This window comes from Amblyomma mixtum, chromosome 10, assembly GCF_055824585.1.
Source record: "Amblyomma mixtum isolate Tamu chromosome 10, ASM5582458v1, whole genome shotgun sequence".
Taxonomy (NCBI): Eukaryota; Metazoa; Arthropoda; class Arachnida; order Ixodida; family Ixodidae; genus Amblyomma; species Amblyomma mixtum.
The window spans coordinates 29,179,583-29,205,724 of NC_143021.1; the positions used below are offsets into that span (position 1 = coordinate 29,179,583).

The 26,142-nt window shown below is 49.0% G+C and overlaps 1 protein-coding gene across 1 annotated transcript in view; it reads left to right on the forward strand.

Moving 5' to 3' along the window:
* The window catches only part of LOC149325474 (uncharacterized), a 34,386-nt gene extending 11,690 nt beyond the window's left edge, over positions 1-22,696 (forward strand). The window contains exons 3-5 of the mRNA XM_089563274.1: positions 14,271-14,338; positions 18,169-18,252; positions 22,560-22,696. Of these exons, the coding sequence (XP_089419400.1) occupies positions 14,271-14,338; positions 18,169-18,252; positions 22,560-22,696 (289 nt within the window). The remainder of the gene's footprint in view (positions 1-14,270; positions 14,339-18,168; positions 18,253-22,559) is intronic.
* The last annotated feature ends 3,446 nt before the right edge of the window (positions 22,697-26,142 follow it).

Here is a 26,142-nt window from a genome sequence, read left to right on the forward strand (position 1 = left end):
CGCGCCGTCGACCACCTGCTCCTCAACATGCCCTATGCCGTTGCCGTTAAGGGAGAACCGAGCAGAGATATCGAACTCAACGACGGTACATGGATCGCTCTCGAAATGTAACGACGCTATCATCGACCGAGTCCGCCAGACCAAACTCAACTCATGGCCATGTCCACGCCAGACCCGGCCACTTCACTGTCGCCTGCTGTGCGACAAAATGTCCGCCGTCCTCCACTCACCCGGAAGCGCCCGCTTCCCCGCCTACCTCCGGAAGACCTCAAGGTAGTCCTCCGCCCACAATGCCCTTTAGAGCTCCGGGTAGTAGGCCCCGCCAGGCTGGCTGTGGCCATTCCAAAAGCTGCCAAAGAAGACAAGCACCTGACTGTGACTGCTGACCAAGTCCGCATGCACCCCACTAACAACACTGTTACCGTAAGCACTCCTGACTGTACTCGCGCACTGGCCTACGCTCAGGTCTGCGTCTTTACAATGGAAAGGAGTGCCACCCCCTGGCTGCTTTCGTCCCCGCCCCTGACATCTCGGTGTAGGGCATCATCCACCGTGCCACAGCTATGAAATTGACATGAAGAATGAGGTGGAGCTTCAAGCCTGCGATCCTGACCTCCCCACCGTCGCCGCGCGTCGTATGGGGCAATCGCGCCATTTAGTCATCACTCTTCCTAACAGCCAACTGCCCAAGCATGTTCGCTACTTAAGCTTCACTTTCGAGGCGAAGCATTCAACATACAAACTTCACCAAGACAAGAAAATTGCTTAGACATCACATTAGGCTTGGACGTCTATATAACGAGAAGGCGTTAAAATAGTCAGAGAAAGGACCCAGAAGACTTGAAAAAAAGTTAGAGGTCTCTGCGCGACCGGCACTGGGGGAATGCGAAATCAATGGCGCCTCTTCCGCACTTGTCGCCTCTCTTTCCTTCACTTGGGACTCTTACACTTTTTAACATTTTCTTTTCGTTTTATGCTATTTCGACGTCGAAAGCTGCTCTAACATCCTCCCACTATATCAGCGTCCATGGCTATTTTGAGGGATTCGCCTCTAATTAGTCTACGTCAACCATAGCTTTTTTCTTTAATTAATGAAGTTAATTTCACCGTTTCAATTATTTCAAACCATCCCCAGCATGGCTGCGTATTTTCCCACAATTTGGAGTTCCAAGACTGCTTGACGTCCACCCACTATAGCGACGTCGGTGCCTAGCTCAACGGCTAATTGATTTTTGCCTCTAATCAATTAACCAATTATTTTACATCAACCAAATCACCGCGCAGTGAGATTTTGTCGTCCTCTATCTCATGCAGTCATTCTTTTATACCTAACACTATAGAATTTCGCAAAACCTGCGGACATGTCTTGACCTTTGTTTGACAGTTTGACCTTCCAGTGGAGGAGCAGTGCTGGTGTGGCAGCCACGTGACATACCACGACACTCCTTGCCCGGCAGGCCGGCAGGGAGCTTGGGTTCTGGGCGAGGGGGTGTCTTATCGAACACAGGCGTTCTGTTCAACACATAAAATTGCACTTGTGTTCTCTTTAACTACAAATTTCCTCGCTTCTCTCACGGCGTGGTTGAGGTGTCCATCAATATGTGAAACAGTTACTGCTCCTTTCCTGTCATCTAAAACCACAGACACAACAGAGACGCATAGCGGCAAATTCAGGGAGTAGTGTCACTGCAGCCCGTTCTCGATTTCTTTGCGTGGCGGTAAACTGGTGCGGTGGATGGGCTGTTTGGGAGGCCTCCTAGAGACTTGTGTAATGGTCAAGGCGTCTCGCCGAACGGACGATGGCGTTCCGTTGACTTCCTGGCTGCGCTGCAACACACTTTCGCGTTCCACTCTCAAAGGTGAATCTTAATCGTCCTCTAATCTTTTCACATGCATGTTTCGTTATTTGTGATTTTGGGAGTGTGAAATTGAGATTGATGCTCGTCGGCTTAGCTTCGACGCGGCTCGCGTTGACGTTATGGGGAGGGCGTTACGTGGGTAGCTGGAAGGGGTCTGGGCCAAAACGCTCCCTTTGAGTAAATGCCATAGAGGAGGAGGGGGATAAACTTTATTTTCATCGACAAAAGAAATAGATGGTGTGGGGTTATAGCACCATCAAGTGACCATGAGCCCGTGGCATGCGGCGACTTCTAGGGCTCTTGTCACAACCCGGATCTGTGTGAATAAAACTACATGATCGGTGCTGTACCCGTGTGCAGAGCGGTCACGTCGGTTGGTCGCTTGAGTAACGCTGCGGCTGAAGTTCCGTGGCGACCAGTGTGGTGATTATTCTCCAACAGATACTGCGGGACATACTGAAAGCCGTGTTCTGTTCGGCTAGTTGGCATTGCAGTACTGGCCCTGGTAGCGTTCAAGACAAGCGCAGATAAATGTGGAAGCAGACACTGCGCTGACTTGCAACTGAACTTTATTCAGAGAGCCAAGGCAGCAGGTAGGAATGGAAAACTTTATTTTACTCTAGTTCTTTTTCCTGCGGTTTTGGGGGCATCTTCAGAGACGTTCTCTCCTTGGTTCTAACCCCAGGAGTCTTCTCTGTCGAAGTCGTCCACCTCTAATCATGGTCGGTTGCCCTCAGTCCAGGGCTCCGCTGTCCACTGCGGCCCGGAAAGAAATCGAGATCACTGCGGTAACCCGCATTAGAGTAATGCGAAAGCAATGACGCCTCCTCATTTCAAGTTGCTGTTTTATTTTTATTTGGTTCCATAATCAGCCACTTTATTGTCAGTGCTCGTTAAAGAACCCCAGGTGGTGGAAATTTCGGGAGCCCTTCACTATGGTGTCCCTCACAGCCTGAGTTGCTTTGGGATGTTAAACCCCAACTAACCAAACCAAACAATTGCTTAACTTTAATTCACCTTAGTTCACAAGTAATTTTCAATTAATTCATTGTAAATTCACTTTATTTTCCCTTAATCCACCTTAATACACCATTAGTTCAAATTCAAATCACAATATTGCACCCAAATTAGTAATTAAATCACCTGTACTCACAATTAACGCAACTTAAATCACTTTTGACACTTTCTATAATCATTAATTTTTACTGGAATTCCATTAACTGCACTTTTTCTCTCGTTTCATCTCGGTATTCATTCCGGACTTCAAATTTGGTGCCACGCGTTGGCTCCGCACACACTTCTGGTCACGTGGTCCCCCGCTTCCGGCACTTTCAAATTTCGCGCCACGCTTGCTCTGGCTCCGCGCACTTTTTAAACGGTTCTTGCTCTAATTAACTAACTATTCATCCGGTTTTGATTTTTTGCGCAGCATCCTCACATCATCCTTTTTCGATAACAACCACTCGTTTGACGCTGCCTCTTCTTAGTTGCCCACAACTGCTGCCGACACATTTTGCGGACGAGACCCCTTCGACATAGCCTAGTAATGCTTTCGCATAAATAAGCTTTTTTGAGAAGGAAAAAGAAGATGGTTGGAGCAAAGCAGTTGAAGTCTGTCATCCAAGACCCTGGTGGCTGGCCAGTGCCACTAGGATCCCCTGGTCTTCCAGGGTGGCGCCGGTCAGCTGAACCTCCCACTGCTGCAAGGCCACATTGGGCGGATTTACGTGCTGTAGATTACGGGTGCGTGTGCATGTGGCATGAAGAATGTAGAGGTGGTGCCGCACCATGAGCATGCATTCACATCGAATGCTGGGTGGCGATGGTGGAGCTTGCGTACCATGCTGGTATCCAGCAAACAAGGTGTTTGTGACGAGAAGGCAGATGTGTCGATTAAGCCGTAAGTCACAAGGCGCATACAGTGTTGTGTCTGAGGGGGTAAATGTGGTGGCTCTGCGCTCGCTCGGTTGGCGTGAACACGAGCTAGGGTGTCAGTTTGAAGTTGCTTTCTAGACCTTCGTGTCCGGGGACCCAGATGATGACGTGACATTGACAAAGGGTGGCACCAAAAATGCAGAGGGAAAGTCTGGAGACTCGGCCATTCGTGAAGACTCGACATGCAGCCTGCAGGTCATTGGTAATGTGGGAACTGTGCATTTGCTGACCACTGCTTTTATGCCAAGCGCGACGGCAAAAGTCTCTGCAGCAGCTGGGCCAACGACCTCAAATCATACAGCAAGGTATGGAGAGGAGGAATCGTTGACTGCCATGAAAGCGTATATTACAACGGAAAAAGAGGAAGAGACCGTGCCGTCGCAGGAGAGGTACGAGGACAGAATGCGGGGGTGAGAGCGTTTTCGAGAGAACGATCCGCACGAGGTAGATGGTCGGCGGTTGGCCGATTGGACTGGAAAACATTTATTTCGTCAAGAAGAGCTTGGTGATGAGAGGGCCGTGTTAGGTGGCCGCTAGTCCGTGACTATTGGCGACCTTGTTGGCCCACTGGACGGCCCGGACTTGCGTCTTCGGGTCTGAGCTGGCCAGCACAGCCTCCCACCGCATTAGAGAAGGGATTTGTACCAGCTCCGCCGGAGGCGCCTCTTCCCTCCAATCCCATAAGATGTGGTCGTAAGTGGCACGTTCGCTAGAGCGGAAACATTGGGGTTCGTATTGAGAGGGGTACATGAGCGACAGTTGCGCGGGATTCGTCAGGGTGTGCGTCTGAAGCCGTCTCCACGTGGTTTCTTCTGCTTTGGACAGCGTTTTAGCCGGAGGGGGATAAACTCGCCTTCCCAAGGTGTAATGGTAGGTAATGTCATGAAAAGAGGTCATGCCGTCTCTCGTAAACCCCGGATGAAGAGGCGAGCTCCCTGCCCGGTTGACGAAACCTCGAGCTTTATTGTGAGCTGCCTCGTTCCCCAGATTGTCCGAGTGGGACGGCACCCAAATTAGTTCGACCTCTCTGGGAGGTTGGGCTGCTTTCTCAAGAATTCTGAAGGTGGTGGGTGCTACTCGGCCCCTCGCGAAATTGCGAACGGCGAATTTTGAGCCACTGAAAATAATATCAGCGGTGGTATAAGTTATAGCTAAAGCTATTGCCGCCTCCTCAGCGATATCAGAGGAGCTTGGTTTGATAGTCGCGGCAGCGAGCAGTCCGTCGGGCCCATCCACCGCCACCAATGCGTAGGCCTTGTTGTGTTGGTACTCCGCAGCATCCACGTACACCGCTCCCGAGTGCTGTTTGTACTTTTCATGCAGAGCGCGAGCTCTGGCCCGAAGATGTCCCTCGTGGTGCACGGGATGCATGTTCTTGGGGAGGGGTTTTATGAGCAGGTTCTTCCTGATATGTGTCGGAAGCTGAGTTTTCGCATCTCCGCTCGGAGGTGCGTTGCCCATTCCTAGTCGGGAGAGATTAGCTCTGCCCGCACTAGTACGAGTGAGTCTCTTAGCTTGTGTCATGAGGTGCGCCTCGAAGAGTTCATCTAGGGTGTTGTGTATGCCGAGCCCTAAGAGCCTCTCTGTTGACGTGTAACGCGGTAGACCGAGGGCGGTCTTGTACGCTTGTCTGATGATACTATCGATTTTATGTTTCTCTGCTGCATAGAGGTGGAGGTAGGAGACTGAATATACAACTCTGTTGAGAACGAAGGCCTGAACCAGACGACAGAGGTCCTTTTCCTTGACGCCCCTTCTGCGGTTGGCTATTCGTCTGATGAGTCTCGTCGTCATACTGACTGTAGATTTGAGTTTATCAATAGTTTGGGTGTTCTTGCGTTTGGTTTGCATGTATAGCCTTAGGATGCGTATGGTGGATCCGGGTTTCACTGTCTTCTTGTGCCGACCCGCACCGTAACATTTTTGGCGGCAGCGGTGGTATCATACCGCTCACCCGGTAAGCACCCGACTTGGCGGACGGCCGGGGTCCACCACCAGCCCATGGCTCCAACGACCCAGCGGCCGGCGCCGCTAGTCCTAGGCGCTCGGAGGAGCTTCTCTCCCAGCGTCTGGACGCGTGGAAGGCCTGGCTGGCTGCCTATGCTGGGGAGGTGCCAGCTCTGCAGCACGAAGTCTGTCGCCTAGTGGCCCCCCACCAGAACGCCATGGGTCCAGCGCCTTTTAGCGTCACCGCTGCCACCGTCTCCCATGCTGTCATCCTTGGGCCTCCGGTCACAGCCGTCAGCGGTGTGCTCGGCGCGGGAACATCCTCGCCGCAGTACCTATTGGGGGATATGGATTTCACCGTAAAACCACGCGCTTACACGGGACGAAGAAAGAAGACACGCACACACACAGCGCTGTGTGTGTGCGTGTCTTCTTTCTTCGTCCCGTGTAAGCGCGCTGTTTTACGGTGTGATCATGTACCAACTGGCCCGGCAACTATCCTTAATGCAGATATGGATTTGTCCACGTTCGACGGCAGCGTCTCGTGGGATGCCAATGCATCCAGCTCGACGACATGGCGGCGGCGAGAGGCTGGAGCGAGCAGACTAAGGCCAAGATGCTCGTCGCCAAACTGAGGGGCCGTGCGACTGAGCTGCTGCTGAACGGGCCTCCCGACAAGCTAGGCTGCTACCCTGTTCAGACGGGTCGCCTTGCTGACCACTACGGTGCCTCAGGTTATTCCCGAGTGCAGTACTACCACCTGCGGTCCCGCCGCCAAGAGCCCGGGGAGGCGTACCAAGACCTGACCGCAGCCGTTGAGCGGCTAGGTCTAGAGTCGCTCCCGAGGACGCCTCGGGACGCCGAGGCCCTGATCGGCACCGTGGAGTTTGTGGACGCCATCCGGGATGCCGAGGTGCAGCGCTTGGTCCGCTTCGGCCGCGCTAGCTCCGGCCCCGCCGCCATGGCACTCGCCGTCGAGGCGGAAACTACTTCGCTGGTAACGCGGGGGTCGCTACCCTCTGCCGGACATGGCGCTTCGTTGCAGGATCATCGATAATTGCCCTCTATGGATGCCCTCCTCAAGCCTCCTACTTTGACCCCTTTCGACGAATCGGCCAAGATGAACTCGGCGCAGACCCTCCTGCGGGAAGATGAGTTTAGAGACCAGAGGGTCCTTGTTTATGCCAGCAGCCAGCTCTCCGGCATTAAACGCCACTGGCATTCTTCGGAACTAGTATGCCTCACCGTCGTCTGAGTTATCGAGAACTTCCGTCCCTAGCTATACGGCCGACACTTACCATCGTCACGGACAATAGCGCTCTCACTTGGCTGCATTCCGCCAATCATCTGAGGGCAAAGACCACACGCTGGCCCCTCCAACATGTTGTGTCCCCCCCTTATTGCTTTTGTGTGTGTGCGCCCCCGCGTCCTCCTCCTAACGACCACTCAATCCTCCTCCTAACGACCACTCGCATCCCCTCCTAACGACCGCTTGCCCCTCGTCGCACGCTGTCGCCGGATGCCCCCCCACGGTGCGCCCCCGCACCCTCCTCCTGTTCTGGGAAGCCACTCCCTCCCGTGGACGCTTCTCCACTCCCTCCTTTCTTCGGGCGGCCAGTTCGGCTCCTGCCTCGGTCGACGCTGGTCGCACCCTCATCGGCTTTAAATAAACGAAGTCTTAAAGTACCGTGTGCGTCTTTCGCTGCATTCAACACAGCGACCGGACACGACAGTGGCGACGAGAAAGTGGATTCGACCCGCGCTACGCAACGCTATTGACAAGCCATGGCTACGCGAGGGTTTCCCAATCAGATACCAGAGTTCAACGGCTCATCGTGGTCATCGTGGGTTGGACGCCTTCAGTTCTACTTTGAAGCTAACAACATCACAGACCCAGCCTTGAAGAGGGCCAACCTGCTGACGCTGTGTGGGGAGCAGACCTACGATACTGTCTGCGCCCTTATTCAGCCAAGCACACCAGCGGCAGTGTCTTACGACGACATCGTAAAAGCGCTGCAAAAGCACTACGACCCAAGGCCATCCGAGGTCTACAGCCGGGCTCGCTTCCAACGACGAGATCAACTGGAAGGAGAAACTGTGAGCGCCTACGTAGCCGCGCTCAAGAAGCTCGCTGCCGACTGCAATTTTGGAACGCTGTCGACAACAGCTACCGGGCAGGAGGGAGACGCAGCTTCTTCTGCTAACACCACCATGCTTCCCTTGGACGTGATGTTACGCGACAGATTTGTGTGCGGACTGAGTGACGAGTCACTGCAGCAGCGCCTGTTCGCTGAGAAGGACCTCACATTCAGCAAAGCTTACGACATCGCCGTTCGAGCGGAGAGCGCCGGTCACCAGCAGAGAGGGATTCGCCGGAACACCGAGCCGGTACACCAGACAAGCAACCAGGTGCGCAAGCCTTCTGTTGTTGTAAAATCGGTCAAAAAGGCACAACGCTGCTGGCGGTGTGACGACCAACACAACCCCCAGGGATGTCGATTCCAGTCAGCCACGTGTAATTTTTGCCACAAGCGAGGGCATATCGAAAGAGCATGCATTACGAAACGGAGACTTGCCAAGATAAAGTCACCTTCCCAGCCTAATCACAGCGTCAACGCCTCAGAGAATACGCCGCTATCTGATCTCCATGGAACAACATCAGCAACACCATCTGTGTTGTACGACCTGAACACCATGAATCTCGGCACGCGACCGAAGATTTTTACAGAAGTAAGCGTACATCACCAGCTGATTAAGTTCGAGGTGGACTCCGGCGCAGCCTGTACTCTGATCAGTGAGGACACGTTCCGAACTTCATGGCCATCTGACGCACCCGCCCTGCAACAAGACGACACGCACCTGCGAACGTGGTCAGGACAGAATCTGCCACTATTGGGCTCTGCCAACGTGCAGGTTAACTACAACGGCCAGACCCATACGCTACCTCTGCTTGTTGTGAAGGGCACAGGATCAAGCCTTCTAGGGAGAAACTGGTTTTCTCCACTAGGCGTGATGATATGCGGCATACACCAGACGCCGAGCCAGAACATGGTTGAGCAACTGCAAGAGAAATACGAAAGAGTATTCTCGGAAGAGATTCCAGGAAACGAAGGGCCCCCGGTCACACTGGAGTTGTTGGACAACGCGCAACCCAAATTTCTGAAGGCCAGGCCGGTGCCGTTTGCTCTCCGAGATTCAGTTGAAAAAGAGTTGGACAAACTGGAGCAGCAAGGTGTCATCGAGCCGACGCAGCATTCCATCAAACTCTCAGCGTACGACTACGCTCTGGTCTACCGCAATGGGAGTAAACATCAAAACGCCGATGCGCTAAGCCGTCTGCCACTAGACGCAACTGTTGACGAACCATTTCCACCAGGAGACGTTCTGATGTTCGAAGCACTGCCAGAACCTCCGCTTACAGCAGGCACAGTTGCAGCATCTACGCAGAAGTGCGCAGCTCTCCGGCTAGTTTACACAGCTGTTCAACAAGGCAACGTGCATAAACTCAAAGGGGACAACTTCGACGCTTACCGCAGGCGAGCTACAGAGTTGAGCACCCATCGCGGCTGCATCATATTTGGGTCCCGAGTTGTGATGCCGAGAGAACTACGCGCACAAGCTATGTCTCTCATCCACGCCGGACATCGGGGCATCGTTGCAATGAAAAAGTGTGCCAGAAGCTACATGTGGTGGCCTGGCATTGACAACGACATCGAAACAGTGGTGCGAGAATGCAAGCCTTGCCAGAGCAGCCGGAGCGCCCCGCCGAAAGCTCCTGTCCCAGAATGGGAAAAGCCAGACACACCATGGCACACACTGCACATTGATTTTGCAGGACCAATTGAGGGCTGCACTTTCCTTGTGGTCGTAGATGCCTACACAAAGTGGCTTGAGATAAGGCAAATGGGACAGACGACTTCGGCAGCAGTCATTGACAACCTCCGATCACTATTTGCAACGTTCGGCCTGCCGCGCAAGGTAGTGTCGGACAACGGAACACCGTTTGTGTCTGCGGAGATCCTCAAGTTTTATCGCGACAACGGGATCTCATCAGTTACATCGGCCCCCTACCACCCAGCGACAAACGGACAAGCCGAGCGCTACGTAGCCGAGCTAAAACGCGCCCTTGAAAGAGATCAGACAGGCTCGCTGCAGCGCCGCCTTGCGCGCTTTCTCTTCAAGCAGCACACGACGGTTCAGAGCACAACAGGCGAGACCCCCTCGAAAATGATGTTCGAGCGTGAAATGCGAACCCAGCTCACAGCCATCCTCCCCGAGCCAAAGGCAGAGACGTTCCGGGAAGAAAAAGCAATTCCGCGCTGCGGCACGCTTAATGAGGGGCAGCGCGTCCTCGCCCGACAGTTTCTGAAAAAGCCACGCTGGGAGGAAGCTACAATTGTCAGACGCATAGGCCTGCGCTCTTGGCTCGTCAACATACATGGCACAGTAGCACGCCGACATCTCAACCAGCTGCGTAGATTTACGACGCCGTCTGAGAGCTGTCCGCCAGCGGAGAGAACACGTGCACCATCTTCCCACATAGCCTGGCACCTCTTCCCGGAAGAAGAGACTTCGCCCAGGACAGACCTAGGAGACACAGCGAACAACAGCCAGCCTACAAGTGTTTCTCCCCCGAGCGCACAAAGCCAGCGCGCCTCCACGCGTGAGCGCCGACCCCCTGCACGATACCAGGCAACTTTCTAAGGGGGAAGGAAGTGTTGTGTCCCCCCCTTATTGCTTTTGTGTGTGTGCGCCCCCGCGTCCTCCTCCTAACGACCACTCAATCCTCCTCCTAACGACCACTCGCATCCCCTCCTAACGACCGCTTGCCCCTCGTCGCACGCTGTCGCCGGATGCCCCCCCACGGTGCGCCCCCGCACCCTCCTCCTGTTCTGGGAAGCCACTCCCTCCCGTGGACGCTTCTCCACTCCCTCCTTTCTTCGGGCGGCCAGTTCGGCTCCAGCCTCGGTCGACGCTGGTCGCACCCTCATCGGCTTTAAATAAACGAAGTCTTAAAGTACCGTGTGCGTCTTTCGCTGCATTCAACACAGCGACCGGACACGACACAACATCAAGGGTACAATTTTACTATAGTGCATAGGCGTGGCTCTGCCCGTCAAGATGCTCATTTCCTGTCCCGTCACTCTTGTTCTGTGACATCCTTGACGGAACTGAGGACTGCGAAAACGCAAGATGCCGAAAATCCTGCCATAATTCACTCCCTCAGAACCGCTGCCGGCACACGCCACCGCAAACTGCGCCGGCTCTATGGGGCGAAGAAAGCCTTTTTGTCATGTAAAGGGTCTCCATGGTCCACCTCCCGTGTGGTTGCCAGTGATGCCCGAAACGCTGCGATCGCAGGTCCTGCGCGGCTTCCGCGACGCTCCCACGCGGGTCAGCTTGGCCGTGGCAAGGCTTACACGCGAGTGTCGGAGCTCTTTTGGTGGCTTAACACGTTTAGGGACATCAAGCAGCCCGTGGCATCCTGTCAGACGGGCCAGTACAGGAAGCCGTCTACACAAGTTCCGATGCCCTAGCATCCATGCCCTAGCATCGGAAGATCTGCCCTAGCATCGCCTACGCTGTGTGCACAGCATTTTTCCGGAGCATGTGTCGCACTTAGCAGGCCCCACTCGTCGGTTGCAATGTCGTCGGCAGGGCAGAGCCCACTCCTGGCATATTTCCTTCCTCACAGTGTACCGCCCCATAACGGGGACCGCGTTATGTGCACGCATCGCAGGCCGTTCCGGCACTCATGTCGTTCCTAATGTGCGCCTGCACTCGCACGAGGTACGCTGCACTGGGGGCGGCGGCCAGCAGAATCGAGACGGAGCTAACAGCCACTGCGTGGTACAGCGCCCGGCAAACACCAGCTGCTTGCGGGGCGCAACCCTCACGTGCAACGACATCGCGCCTCTGGAGCACCTGCGCACTTTCCACTGAATAGAAACCTTCCCGTCGCCCTTGGCCAACGCCTTGAAGCGCGCCCACCGGTCCCACTGGATTGAGATCTACCTTCAGTGGGACTGCATCGCTTCGGGAGCTCATTGCCGTCGGACGGCCTCCCCTGTCCTTTCGTGGCTGATTTTCTTCGGGCACATTTGGCGCGTTAGCTGGCCGTCCCCTCTATCCCTCCCCCCACCGGTGGAAATATGTTACGAAAAAATTCAGGGGGCACTTTGGCTCTCTAAAGTGCTGCAAGACGAAAGCGTTTCCTGGCGCACTGTTTGTTTTTATTTACTTTTTTATTTTTCATATTTTTTATTTTTGCTCCTTTTCTTGTTTTTCTTGTTTTTTATTTGTATTTTCACATCCTATTCTATTTTGTTTATATTTTTGCTTATTTTCTTATTTTATTTCCCTTTTCTTGACTTTGTTCCTTTTATTTTATTTATGAAACCTATGCATTCACTAGATGCGCCTTTATTCATGCTGGAACCTTCAGCCTTCGTGGCGGAGTGGTAGCTTCTCCTCTTCAATTGCCAAAGGCCCTGGTTCGATTCCCACCCTCGGCGCAGTTTCTTTCTAAGCAGTGACGCCGAAAGGCGGACAAATCTGCCGACACGTCTGTCGACATTCCTGCCGACGCGTCTGTCGACATTCTTGCCGACGCGTCTATCGACACTCCTGCAGACGCGTCTGCTAACGACAGTATGAGGCATTAAACGCTTTCGCCTTAAAAAGAGAAAGTGGCAGTTCCGCCGCAGTATAGGCACGAGGACAAAGCGCGGGTGCGAGCGCGTGTTCGAGAGAACGAGCGGCAGGAGGATCGTGGTCGGCGATTGGCCGGACAGCCGCGTTTCGCTGTCTTGGTGTGCCGACCCACTCCGCAACAATATTGAGCGCTGTACGTAGGCGGCCGCTTCCACATATTACACGTTCGTATTCTCGCGGTACTGTCTATGCAGGTAGCGAATGCGGGCCTCCCCTTTGGCAGCCTAGAGTTGATGGTGCTACAATAGTAAGAGGGTATAAAAATGCAAATGCGCGCGTATTTTCATAGTTAGGATGCCTCTAAGGGCCAGGATGTGTGTTGCCCGTGGGTCGCCGATCCGGTGCAAATTGCTTCGCCTGCGGCAGTAGTGAGGAGGCGAGTACATAGAGGTAAGAACAGCCTCCTGAATCTGCTCTCAATGGTTGTGGATGCAAAGGGTAAGGAGAAAAGTGTTACAGGTGCAAATTGGGAGGCGGAGGGTAGTCTTTTCGAGGCTGTGCAGGAGAAACGTTCACCTTTTTTAGGTAGGCATTATTAAGGTGGGAGTAGGACAGGCCTTATTAGATGTCATATTGGCTGGCGAGGGCTCCTACTAGACGGAGGGTATCCTTTTCAGTCATACCCTTTCGATGACGAGCAATCTGTCGTATCATGCTGGTGGCGTTGAAGGAAGTGGTTCGAAGGGCAGTAATGGTGTGTGTAGGGCCTCATCTTGTTACAGCCAGGGGGCAGAGACGTGTAGGAGCGGGCCTTCCGAGATGGAGTGGTTGCCGATTTGGTGGCCAATACATTCCTGTTGCGTGTAGGCGCGTCGATGAATACGAATGAGTCCCAATTGTTTGGGGGCATAATAGAAACTATCTTTATGCTTCTTACATATGTTTTCGCTCTCTGAATAAAGTTGACTTCCAAGCGAACATTGTGCCTGTCTCCCCTTTTACCCGCCGTTGACATTGAGTGCAGCAAGAACTATAAAAACTGTTAGGATTTTAACGTAATTATACCGAGCAGACGTGGGAAAGCACGTGCTTTGCTTTGTTGGCTCAAGGTTTTGATTGCCGCGCCGTAGGAACGTCTGACGACGATATTAGACACAGGTTAAGCTCTGCTCGCGCCGCGGATGGACGTTGATGAAGACGGCGATCGCAGTAGCAGATTGTGCTGCCGTTTACCACGAGGCGTCTTCGGCCGCGGCTATAGCACAGTGCCGTCGTGCAGTGGCCAGTGAAGCTCATCTGGTCGCGCCGCCGCGGGGTTCAATACTTAATCGTGGCAAAGTTTCTTTATTTCTGCACGAGCCAGTGCCACTCTAACAGTCAAGTTTCGCACAAACTCAGTGAAGTGGTCAGAGCTTGTGAAATAGTGCTTTCGCACAAAAAATCGAATCAGCGATCAACGGCTACACTGTGAAGCATTGCTCCTCATAACCAATGTCGAGCGATAGTTTCATCCCTACGTCCTTTAAGGGTGCACCGCCTTGGCAGTGGCAATTGCCATAGAAAATATGCTTGGTAATGTCACTGAAGTGGAACTTTTATTGCTTGATTCGATATTGAGATAGAAAAACTAGAACGCTGAGTTGCGGATTTCAGTGTACCTCCTAGCTTGCCGGGTCTCTCTATGCAGCAAAAGAACTGCATACCCAGAATGGATGGTGCTTAAAATGCTAGGGTAAACTTCTAGTGTTTCTGATCACAACCGAATGAAGCAGTAACTTCAACATGTTATAAAACACGGTAATGCAGTTCCTAGACTGTTTTTAGAGTACTCATTATGTATTTTGATTTCAAGATCTGTCTGTTCCACCATTTCAGGAGAAATGTCGCCTTCCATATTACTCCTGGTCCAACTCCTAACAGCTTTAATTACATCCCAAATAACGGTAAGTTATTATGTCATGCCGAAAGTACCGCATTCAGCCGGATATGATCGCCAGGCTCTATACGTTGAATTTCGTGATTGTGTATCTGTATTCTATTTCAGTACATATCAATTACTATCTATTCTTCACGATTGTATGGGAATCTCAACTTGTTTTTTTGTACGTCGCTTCCGCAAAGCTAATGGTGGCGGCCTGGGTATTTTTCCTGGGGTTTTTTTCCGTGTATCCTCATTTGGTTAGCCATTCTGGTTCTGTACCACCATACTGGAGAGATAAGCCACGCATAAAGTGATTTCCAGGCAGTTTCTTTAGTAGTAGTTTCTTAACTTGTGGATTCTCGTAATATATAGGCCACAGTTTTCTCTGTGGACTTAGAAAGCTGTGCCAAGTAGATAAGACCCCGATCACTATGTCTTTCGTATAGATTTTGTCTTCTCTGACACAGTTTGAAAATTCTCGGCGACAGGTCCTGTCCACCAGAATTACTCATTTGAGTATAATTGCTCTAATTTGAGCGCAAAAAAATCAATTGTAATGCTAAAAGATTCAATTACTACGTGAGTCCCAGTGTAGCTTGCGCCAATACCTATCCAATCGCCTTTTTTTAAATAAAGTAGAATCACAGGTAATGTTGAAAACATTACCTATCTCAATATCTCAATATCAATACCTCAATATCTCGATAAAAATTCTCCTAATCATAAAATACGATAATACATTAAGTATCACCGGGATTTAGGCTTAGTGAAAGCATTCCTCGATTGCAACCTTCATTTTTTATTGATGTAGAAAACTGCCAATTTTAGTGTTCCAAAAACATGGGCACAAGAATGTAAACAGCAGCCCGGTCGCCACAGAGTATTGTTTCGGCACAACGTAGGTCATAATGATCATCAGCTTAACTGCACCCACTGCAAGGCAAAGACCTCTCCCATGTCTCTCCAATTAACCCTGGCTTTTGCCAGCTGCGGCCACCTGATCCCCGCAAACTGCTTAATCTCATCCGCCCATCTGACTTTCTGCTGCGCCCTGCTACGCCTGCCTTTTCTTCGTATCCAGTTCGTTTCTCTGAAAGACCAGGGGTTATCTTGCCTTCACATTATATGCCCTACCCAATCCAATTTCTTCCCCTTGATTTCGACGAGGATATCAATAACCCCCGTTTCTTCTCTCAACCACTCCACGCGCTTCCGGTCTCTTAACGTTACACCTACCATTTTTCTTTCCATAGCCGCCTGCGTTGCCTTCAACTTAAGTTGAACCCTTTTCATTGGCCTCCATGTTTCTGTCCCATAGGTGACTATCAGTAAGATACAGCACTTGTATAGTTTTCTCTTGAAGGATATTGGTGAACTACCAATTATTATCTGAGATAACCTCCGATATGCGTTCCACCTCTTCATATCGCCACACTGCTCGCACTCTGCCGGCGCCATCTGGCGGCCGAACTTTGGCTCCCAGCGCGTGGCCGAGTGTCGTCTTTGTCTTGCATGAGCTCGGCGGTTCGGCGAACCTCGTCCTAGAAATCGCTGTGCTTCCCGCTTCCTGCTGCGTTTGTCGATGATTGCCTTTACTACGCACAGGTGAATACCAACCTTTACTTCCCGATTCTTGGCCGATCCCCCAGTGTGGGTATGTGCCATTCTGTCAAAGGCTACAACAACAACAACAACAGAAGAGGTTGGTGGTGCTCCCGGTCCTCGTTGGTGCTTCCTGCTGCTCGCCGCTAGGAACTATTCACCTATAGCTTGTAAACAAATGTAAATTGTATTTCCCCGTAACATCTTGGTGGAGGTGCGACAAGACAGACTTCCCCATCCTTGCATACTCCTGCCTGCTCGTGGTGACCGCTGAATCCGTGGCCACGCTCTAGAAACGCTCCCGCGGGAGTCCCCCCGGGCACAGCTTTGCTGCCCTTATCAAACCTTCACCGCAGCGATCGCCACATCTGCCGAGCGAGCGTTTGGTCATGCGCAGCGCGGGCACCTTGATGACTGGAAGAGAGCGCGTGGAGTTGAAGTGGGTAAAAATTGCCCCAGAGCCAGCCCCACAAAGTGTCCATAGAAAATCTCCTTTCATCTGAGAATGAAGACAGGTTTTGAATGACATTGACTTCTAGGTTATGGGTCAAAAGCATGATTTCTAATGCACCTGCTTTTTAATTTTTATTTCATTTTTTATTTGAACATACGGTTAGTCCCTTCTTGGGACTGTTACAGGAGTGGATTTATAGACAACAAAGATGCAAGTTAGCAACACAACAATACAAAAGCCAAAAATCAGGTCTAAAAGACAAGAAATCAGCATGCATATGCGGACTGGCATCGAGTGAGAAACAGAAGACGGAAGATAGCCAACTCTGGCCTTCAAACGGCCTTCTTTAACGACGCTTTCAGCCATTTCACTTAAATTAATGAGCTGACAAGAAGCGGAATAGAAGGAAATAAAAACGTTATCTGAAGCCTACGACGAACAACAGGAAAGTCCAATATGTTCATTCTATGTAGCATTCCTGGAGAGTGTGGGGCTATCCATTACCTGCCACTTTATAAATTTTCATGCTTATGTCCGCTGTCCTTTCCTGCTGTAGGTGAATGCCGGGCGACGCCGTTTTGAATAAAGTTTTCTGTGGCTATCAACCAAAGCGCTAAATATTGAAGCCTTTAAATTTCCCTTTGCTGGCAAATACTTCTTTTTCCCTTGAAATATCGGAAGAGCAGCATTACAAGCACTCCTTGGTAATAATTCGGCAAGCTGATAACTGTGGGCTAGTGTAATACCTGACGCCAAGATGTTTCTAGAATATGTCGGCAAAAATATTATCTCTCACTAACTTTCCTCTTTCGTAGTCGCCGTGTGGTTTTATAAAAGAAACGATTAAATTATCTCGGTGGCTTTAATCTCCTCAATCTAAAAATTTGCGGTGCTGCATACGGATCTTCTTGTCGATGAGCACTCATTCCTTTTGAAGCGGAAGGCCACCAAATTTTGGACCTATTCACGAGATTCGTACCATTCAACTTCTCTTGAAGCTACAGTTGTGCCCCATTATTACTTAATAGACGCAACAAAGTGTGGACAACACTTCTGAAACAACCTCTGGCAATGAATTATCATCGCGTTAACTTGAAACCTCGCTTTTATGAGAGTTAACAAGGTGGTATTTCTGCTTGGCAAAGAAACCTGTTGGAATCGGGCATCGGCTTCGCCTACCAGATTTTTCACTGTCTGCACTTTGAGCTCTAGACAAAAGCGAACTGCAGTAGGAAAGCTCCAATGCCCTCAAAAGGAATTATAGCCATGTGTCGACCCATGCTGTACGAGCCATAGCGGTCGGTAGAAAAGAATTCCCTTCCGCCAGATTCCATGAATGGCTGTAAGTAAAGCTCACTCGGGGAGCTTCTGCTACGTTGAATGCTGGAGTGGGCAGCTGACTGTCCACTGCTCACAGAAATGGGCATATAAAGGACGCGTGGCATCTGACACGTGCTCGTCAGAAGCCTCACTGTGAAGACGCCTTGAAGACAAGGCGACCGCACCTAGGCAAGCGGTGGAATCAGAGCGGTTTCTGTTTATGCGTTCATGTCCCGCTCCGAGGAATTTTTTTTTATTTATACTTTGTTTAAACGTCCCTGAACGATCATTGGTACTCGCGAATGCAATCCAGACCAACCACTGAACAGGGATTGGCCCCCTTAGAGCGAGAAAATCCGTTCTGGATTGACTAGTTGAATTTGGCATTTATTTATAGAGGAGTAAGGAAATATGCACGTATGTTATCCTGCCCGCTTTGAATTTAGCGTTCCTCGGTTTTTATATTCTGCTTGCAGATCCGAGCTACACCCAAGTTATAGCGTTTCCTTACACCAACCAGAAGAACTGTGTCATCGCTCAAGGCGTTTACTACCAAGATGGTAAGCAGCGCATTTTTGTTTTGCAGGTCGCTTCAGATATTTCGTGCGACCCATCTTTTACGTCAAGAATATTACGAGGGGATTAACGCTTCTCTAAAATGCACTTGAAATGCTAAAAACTTCACTTCTGCCAGTGATATAGCAAACACTGAGCCATGAAGAGCGGAAGAGCTAATGCTTACAGCCGCAGATTACTTTATAAATGACTCTTATCGTGTGTCTCCATAACAGCCACGGCTTCTTTGCTGTGGATACCTGTTCCAGGTTTGTCTGCTCTCTTCTAAGCTTATAAGGTTAGTAGATATGCTTGCGCATGCACAGGTCATCCTTCAGTTTTTTTCAAAAAGAATCAAGCTAACTCATCACCGCTCATAAGTCGTAAAAAGAATGCGTAAATCGTAACAACTTTTCTCAACTATATCTCGAAAACAACATAGGTGTACAAAAAAAGCATCGTCAACCACGCAACACATATTTCAATTTTTGAACAATGCCTATGCAGTAGCATCATTATAAATATCTATTCGAGGTATTCGGCTGTATTAAGGCCACACATTAGGGACGTAAATTAGCTCTGGAGAAAAAGCCTAAAAAAACGTGCAGCGATGACTTAAGCTCAGCATTAGAGGAAGGAAGCTATACCTTTAAATTTATGGGTAATGCACGCTTATGAGGAATTGTTCATTCTGAATTTACGTTCATAAAAAAATTCTGAAAGACTGATCGCAACAAATCATTTAATTTTAACCCACGTTTCAAGAACAACTTGGTTCCTTCTTGAAGGGGGGACTGATTGGCAAGCCAGCAGCAGCAGGGAGCGGCATTCGCTTTCCCTTTGTTAACTCGTGGCGAAGTCCAATAACGTATGCAGATGAGCAGTGTCTCCGGAGTACTGTTCACCTTCGCCTCTCAGAGCCATATGTGCTATAACTCGACGTGAAGCCTCTTGAACGGATTGCGCTCCACGGCCAACACGCTCCTTCTCCGAAGCCAATTCCGTGTTCGGTGCGTTCGCAGTTCTCGGCATTGACCGGACGCCATTCTTGTTTTGTCTGATTCTCTGGTCGAGATTGCTGAGAGCGAAAGTTTTTGCTACTTAAACTTGTCAGAGACGCGTCTCTATACACTTTACGTCCAATTAACCAAAACAGCGACCACGTGACCACACTCTGTCTCATAGCAAGAGTGAGCGGGACAGTATAGCAGCTATCGAAGTGGGACCCTCCAGGGAGCATCATTTGCAAGAACTTTGGGGGCCACACGCTTGACCGAGAATGTTTCAAGTACTGTCAAATGACTTGGCAGGTTCTTGTGGATAAACTTACTAAATTAGGGCAAGCGCAAAATATGTGTGGGATTCGCACCGACGACATTTGCGCCCCAAGGCTGTGCATTCCGAAGACCCTCAAACGGCCATTACAGCCAAAGAGTTAGTCGCACCAGACGGTGTCCACAAGACATCGACTGCTGTAAGACGTCATACGCTAAAACTGCAAAGTGAACCATGTTTTTAACCCCGATTAGCATCCTGCCAATCTGCACTGCCATTGCGCGCTCCTCCTCTCTTCCCCTACCCTGAACTTTTTACCTAAACCTACTTCGGCTTCTTCCGTGGTAACCACACTGCGGGTGTTTAACGTGGCGACCCCCATCCGGCTGTGCATACCCGTACTCTCATCGCACTCTCCTCCTATTTCTTTCTCGTGCTTGCCACCCTGGCGCTACGCCGGCTACTACTGCTACTACGAGAACGCTATCCCAGCGAACAGGCCTTTAACAGTCCTTCCTGTAGAGAATAGCCATATACAAGGTCAGGCCGACTCAATCTGTATCAATTGCAGCGAGCTAATGAGAGGCTTACTATGACGCCATGTGCGTAAACAAATTGTTCATTCCGGATTCTCTTTTACGCACGTATACTGGTTTCTGAGTGAACTGTATTGGTATCTAACGCGTTACCGTTTAGGCTTCCCTTCAGCATAGGAGTGGACAGCGTCATGCGGGAAAATGCAGGTTGGTTGAAAATGCGAGGATGTAACATGTGCAGTGGCTGATTTGAAAATCGAATAAAACATCACATATATTGTTAATGTACGATCGCAAAATGGCTAAGCTGTCACTATGACGCGTAAGAACAACACACGAAATTAATGCATTGAAAACAAGATTAGGTTAATGTACAATTCGAACGCGCAGCCCACGGATCCCGAGTCAGACACGTTACACCTCCGCCGCTGAGGCAAATTCGTTCGACGCGGTTAAGGGTAAGCTTTTTGTGCCTTGTCCGACGGTGTCCATGTCACCGAACTGGTGCGCAAAGAGGACCCCGGGACGCTGAAGCGAACCGTTAACGCTGTTCCATCATGCCTTTAAGGCAAAGTCTAGGTGTCCCCCACCCCCTATTTTTTTTCGCTAGAAGTAAACGTGTACGAAGGAATAGATGATCTAAGACGTCCAAGGAACTGAAAACCAAACACAAACGCTGCAGAGAGAAAATATCTAAAGCCGAGACTTTGACACTGTTACGCGGTCTTTCGGTGCCTGCATCTGATCCTGTACATATGTCATCTAATCACAATACTTGTATATAGTACCTCTCTCAACCCTATTCTTACTGGACGCCCCTCACCTCTTTCATTTCTTTAGTCTGCCTACTATCCCTCTATTTCCGCTGTCCCAGGTCAGGTGCTTCCCCTAGTGAAGGCACATCCTAGGTCTAACAAAAATCTCTCCCTTCTTTTTTTATTATTATTCTTGAATAAACAACTCCTACTACCACTATGGAACTACTACTCCCCAGCACCAAAATCTACTAGCAGCTGATTGTCCACTTTTCCTGTGACCACTTTGAGACTTTTCACGTTGACAGACCTTAGAGTTCGAGCCATTCGCTAACAGATTTTTAATATTTTCGGAGGCAAAGGGAGAGAAGGAGGGCCGTGTCGGGGCATCTCTTTGTCTGCATGTTCTTTTTTGCGTGCGTTTTATGAACGCAGATACACAAGCCAAGTGAGATAGGGATCAGTAAGGGGTGCGTTTAAGCTTGTTGATAATCCATTCTTGACAAAAATCATCCAGAAAACGACTAGGACGAAGGCGAGAAACAATACAATGCTTGCATGTGTCTTCCCATGTCTTCGCCAAGCTCGTTTTTTGCGCGCTTTGCGCCAAGACAGGTGTCTGCAAAACGTTCGGATATTCTGGTTTGGCTCCCTGAGGATGAGGACTCATATATTACCGACACTCTCAAAACCAACGCTTAAGAAAGCAGCGGATGGTTTATGAAAGGAGAGGACTTTCGGATGGGCCACAGAGATTAGTACAGGAAGTACGCAAACGAAGATATTTCTTTCGAGCTGCAACCTCTGCATATCCTCCTCATGGAGAATGCTCGTGCAACATGGAAAGTGTAACATTTGCTGGAATAATTTATTATTGTCATGAATAGGAAAGGAAATAACAGGACTAACTTGCTTAGGGACTTCTGTTGATGCTGCGATGAAGGGAGGCCCACAGTAAAAATCTAGCCCTGGTTGCAAGAAATCAATAATAGGCGCCCGAACTATTTAGTTCTACGCGTATGTGCCTCTCACTAGCGTTTTTTCTGGGGTATATTGGAAAATATTCAAGGCAGAAGTTTGTGCTCACCTTCTTCATTTTTCTTGGAGGGCATGCAGGTCGCCTAAAACATGATATTGACAACAAAACTGGACCAACTACTTTGCGACATAGTACATTTAAGTGTCAAGCGTATTCAGTAAATGTCAGTTACTACAAAAATACATCTTTACATTTCCATTCTCATTTTACATACATAAAAATATATGGCTAAATATCCAGATTTCGCTGTATTAGCCTATATCTCTTTTAAATTTTTCTCTAGTTTTCTTGACATAGATGTGGCTCATTTAAAAAAAAAAACTTATTCCGACAACCTGTCCTCATCCTTTCCTTAGTTGTAGAAACTAAAACGAAACTGTTGTTAGAGTGATTGTGTATCTTTATTGACCACATGACTCTCCACATATTTTACCCGGTTTTAGGCTTATTATTGCATGCATCCTCTTTAGTGCTAAGGTCTTTTTATCGAACATTTTTAATTGAGCTGATTCATGAACCGTCTGTAGGGTGCATTGAAGGCACTAGGAGCGCCTTTTCTTCCATGTGAACGCTGAGTTAGTGTCTCGGAAAATAAACTCAATTACCCTTCACCGATCCTTCGCAACTGTTCGTAGCAACGGACGATTAGAGCCTGCGCCAGATCTGCGTAACCATGGTCGACCTTTTCCTGACGTTTTCATTTTCAGAACGTGTGCTGTTTGTATCAAAACAAGCTGTGGACGACGTGCCGAAGGAATGCATCGATCATTTCGCATCAGTATGCGGCGTCGCGGTACCAATGTACGGCGAGGACATCTGCGACATGGATGAGATTCGTGAATAAAACATTAGTCCTGGAAATGGTAAAGAAGCATGAAGGGAGATATATCTTACGTGCATATCAATGTTTCATTTGTCCTCCCAGGTGTGCTGTGCGTTCTAAATCTGAGTCAATTGTGAAAAAAATTGTTTGTATGTGTGTGGGTGTGAGGGGGGGGGGGGGTAGTTTTTGATTGTCGACAAGGCTGGTGTTGGTCCACAATTAAAATATACAAGTGCTGATGCTGGTGTTGCATTTTTGTTACAGTTAGAAAGCATTGCATTTTTTTGCAATGTGACCAATGGTTGTTTGCACTTTGTGGCTGACTCCACATGAAATACCGAAAGAATAAAATCTATACATTCTGTGACTTCATGAGTTCACTCAGGAAAAAATTGTTGACAATAAAAGTCCCCCCCCCCCCCCCCCCTTATGACCAAGCAGCCTCCTTGAGACATACACAAAGAGTTGCGTGCCCAATTACAGAAAACCTGGGTGAGTTATTCTGAACTAAACATCCGGTATATCCAGTATACCAACAGCTTTCGAAAAGTGTTGAGTAAAGGGATCTCTTTAGGTCAAAGATGTTGCAATCGGTCTTCTTACTGCAAAATAAATTGACGAAGGTAAATTAAAAAAAATACATCTTCTACATGACACGGTAACAAGGTTGCAAGATAATGCGAGAACATTCTTCAGCTGGCTCATCCAGATTTTTCCACGTGTATATACATCCTGACATCAACGGCGCGGCGGTTCTCGCTCGCCGAGTGGCAGGTCAGCCGGTGCGCCGCCGCGCCCTCGCCGGCCACATGCGCACCGCGAAGCCCAACTCAGTGCGCACGTGCGCATCTGGCGGGTCGGTTCTCTGTCGCGCCGTCGTCAACCGATCGGTCCGCTGGTATTTTTGATGCCGTGTTGATCTTGGGGTACTCACCGTGTCAAATGAGATGAGTCATCGCAAGCGGCCACCAGCCATAAAGAGGAGGTCATTGAAAAAAAAAAGGTCAATACCATTGTGGAAAATGCAGTATATTGTATTTCTTGCCTGACTAAGTCAGGGCGCATGCCACAGCATATGTGAAGAATCTAAACATTATGAATAATAGAAGAATCTGAAGAGATCAGAAGGATGGTGATGATGCATGACTTGTCGGGCACTAGAGTACGTGCAAGAGCTGTACACTGAGCTTTTCAAGCGTGAAGTTCCTTAGCAGAAGCATATTTGAAACTACACGTGAAACTTGCGTATCATGTGAAAAAAGCTGGTTCACAATGCTTTAGCGTCACTTCAGTTCTACTGTATTAGGCAGGAAAGACGTTTCTTCTACGGTTTTTATGATAAATGTGTGATGCATTTCTTTTTTCCTTGCACTGTGGGCACCTGCGCTGGTTTGAGGGTTTCTATGCTGTGTGTGCGTCGCTAAATAAACAGTTGTCATTCAGCGCTGTGTTCGTCCTTCTTCTCGTCTTTCTTTTTCCCTTATTTGGGCCGTGTGCCACTGCGCTGGAAAACTATGAACTTACATTACATACATACACATATTCTTTTTCTCTAAAAGAGAAAAAGGCCCCTGGGCAAAAAGCTACTTCAGAGTATCTTGACTAGGCCCGGGGCCCATTACAAGGCAGCAGGGAGCATACAGAAATTCATACATAATAAAGTACAGGGTCACATTCGATAAGCACTTAAATTTCGAACGCAAAAGAGACGAAACATGTAAGTGTTTTTCTTTACCAATTAAATCTAATTGAACATGACACAATATGACAGGCAGGAAGAAGAATAAATGGAATCATAATCAGACATGTAGAACACAACGCTACGAAATAGTTCTAAGCGACAGACTTCAGTACAACATAAGATGTTCACTATGAGATAATGAAATAGGGAAGAGAAATTTTCTGTTTGTAAGAAGACACAGTGAGGATGTACATGCATATACACAACTAATAGTTAAGAGAAAAAACTGTCCTCCTCCATACGACTAAGAAAATTGCTCATAAAAACATTTCTTTTAGAGCCGGCATTCCCACACCACCATTCATTTGAATTAAGTGTGTTAGGAACTAGGAATTGCATCATTTGCCTCCCATAGTTTGTGCGAGTCTGAGGTACCGACCATTTTATTCTTTGACGTGTATATCTAGATGGGTCTATTTTTTGTAATCAAGCAAATTTTAGGAGGAATTTGCTCCATTGGGAGGTCGTGGATTTCATAAGAAGCAGGACGTTGTACTCTAACATTTTGCTTACTGGTAAAATATTGTGTAGGATAAATAACGGTGGTGTATGTGTCACGTAATTGGCGGAGGAAATAATACGGATGGCCTTTTTCTGCACGATGAGGATGTGGTTAATATATGTACAGGCTGCGGTCCCCCAGACTAAGTGGCAGTAGTTAATTTGAGAGTGAAATAATGCATGGTATATCAGTTTCTTAATTACTACAGGTAGTATATCGCGACATCGACAGATGACACATACAGTTTTTGATAAGTTACTTGTAAGATATTGAATATGGTCAGACCATTTAAGATGTTCGTCAAAGATGACTCCTAGATTTTTGCGTTTGGTGACGACTTCAATGCTATTGGTGCACAGAGTAAGTGACGTAAGTGCAGATACTGTGCGGTTTACTGGACGGAAGGTTATTGCGTTATATTTTGTGTTGTTCATTTTTAAGGAGTTCGTATTGGACCAATGCAGTACTTTTTCTAGAACAGAATTTCCTTTCACAAGTAATTAAGCAAACAAGGGAAGGGGCATGAGGGGCTCGTTATAAATTTGAGAGAAGCCAACAGCCACAGAAACCAAGAGGCACAGGGGATTTTTTAATTAATTTATTTATTTTGTGCTATTGTTCGATTTAGAATATTACTGAAAATGTTATTGTTTAAAGCTAATTGATTAGATAAGCAGAAGAAAAAACAACCACGTGCCGCCGGTGGGATCCGAACCCACGACCTCCGAATTACGCGTCCGGTGCTCTACCGCTGAGCTACGGCGACGGCTGTCAAATCTTCTGCTTTCGGGGGTATTTATGTTTACAAATAACCTAACCTTGAGAGTGTTCATCAGCGCCACGTACGTTCTTAAGCGGCGGGCGTAGCACGTCCTGAGTTACCGCTGATGTGGCGTAGAACGTCATCGAACGGCGAGGGTGGAAGCCGTCTGAGAACCCTCTTATGCTTCCTACGGCGTCAAGGCAGCCAGAACCGAGGCCCTCGCTAAGCAATTAAGCAAACAAGGCAAGGGGAATGAGGAGCTCGTTATATATATGAAAGAAGCCAACAGCCACAGAAACCAAGGGGAACAGGGGATTTTTTAGTTTTTTATTTATTTTGTGCTGTTGTTCGATTTAGAATATTACTGAAAATGTTATCGTTTAAAGCTAATTGATTAGAAAAGCAGAAGAAAAACAACCACATGCCGCCGGTGGGATCCGAACCCACGACCTCCGAATTAC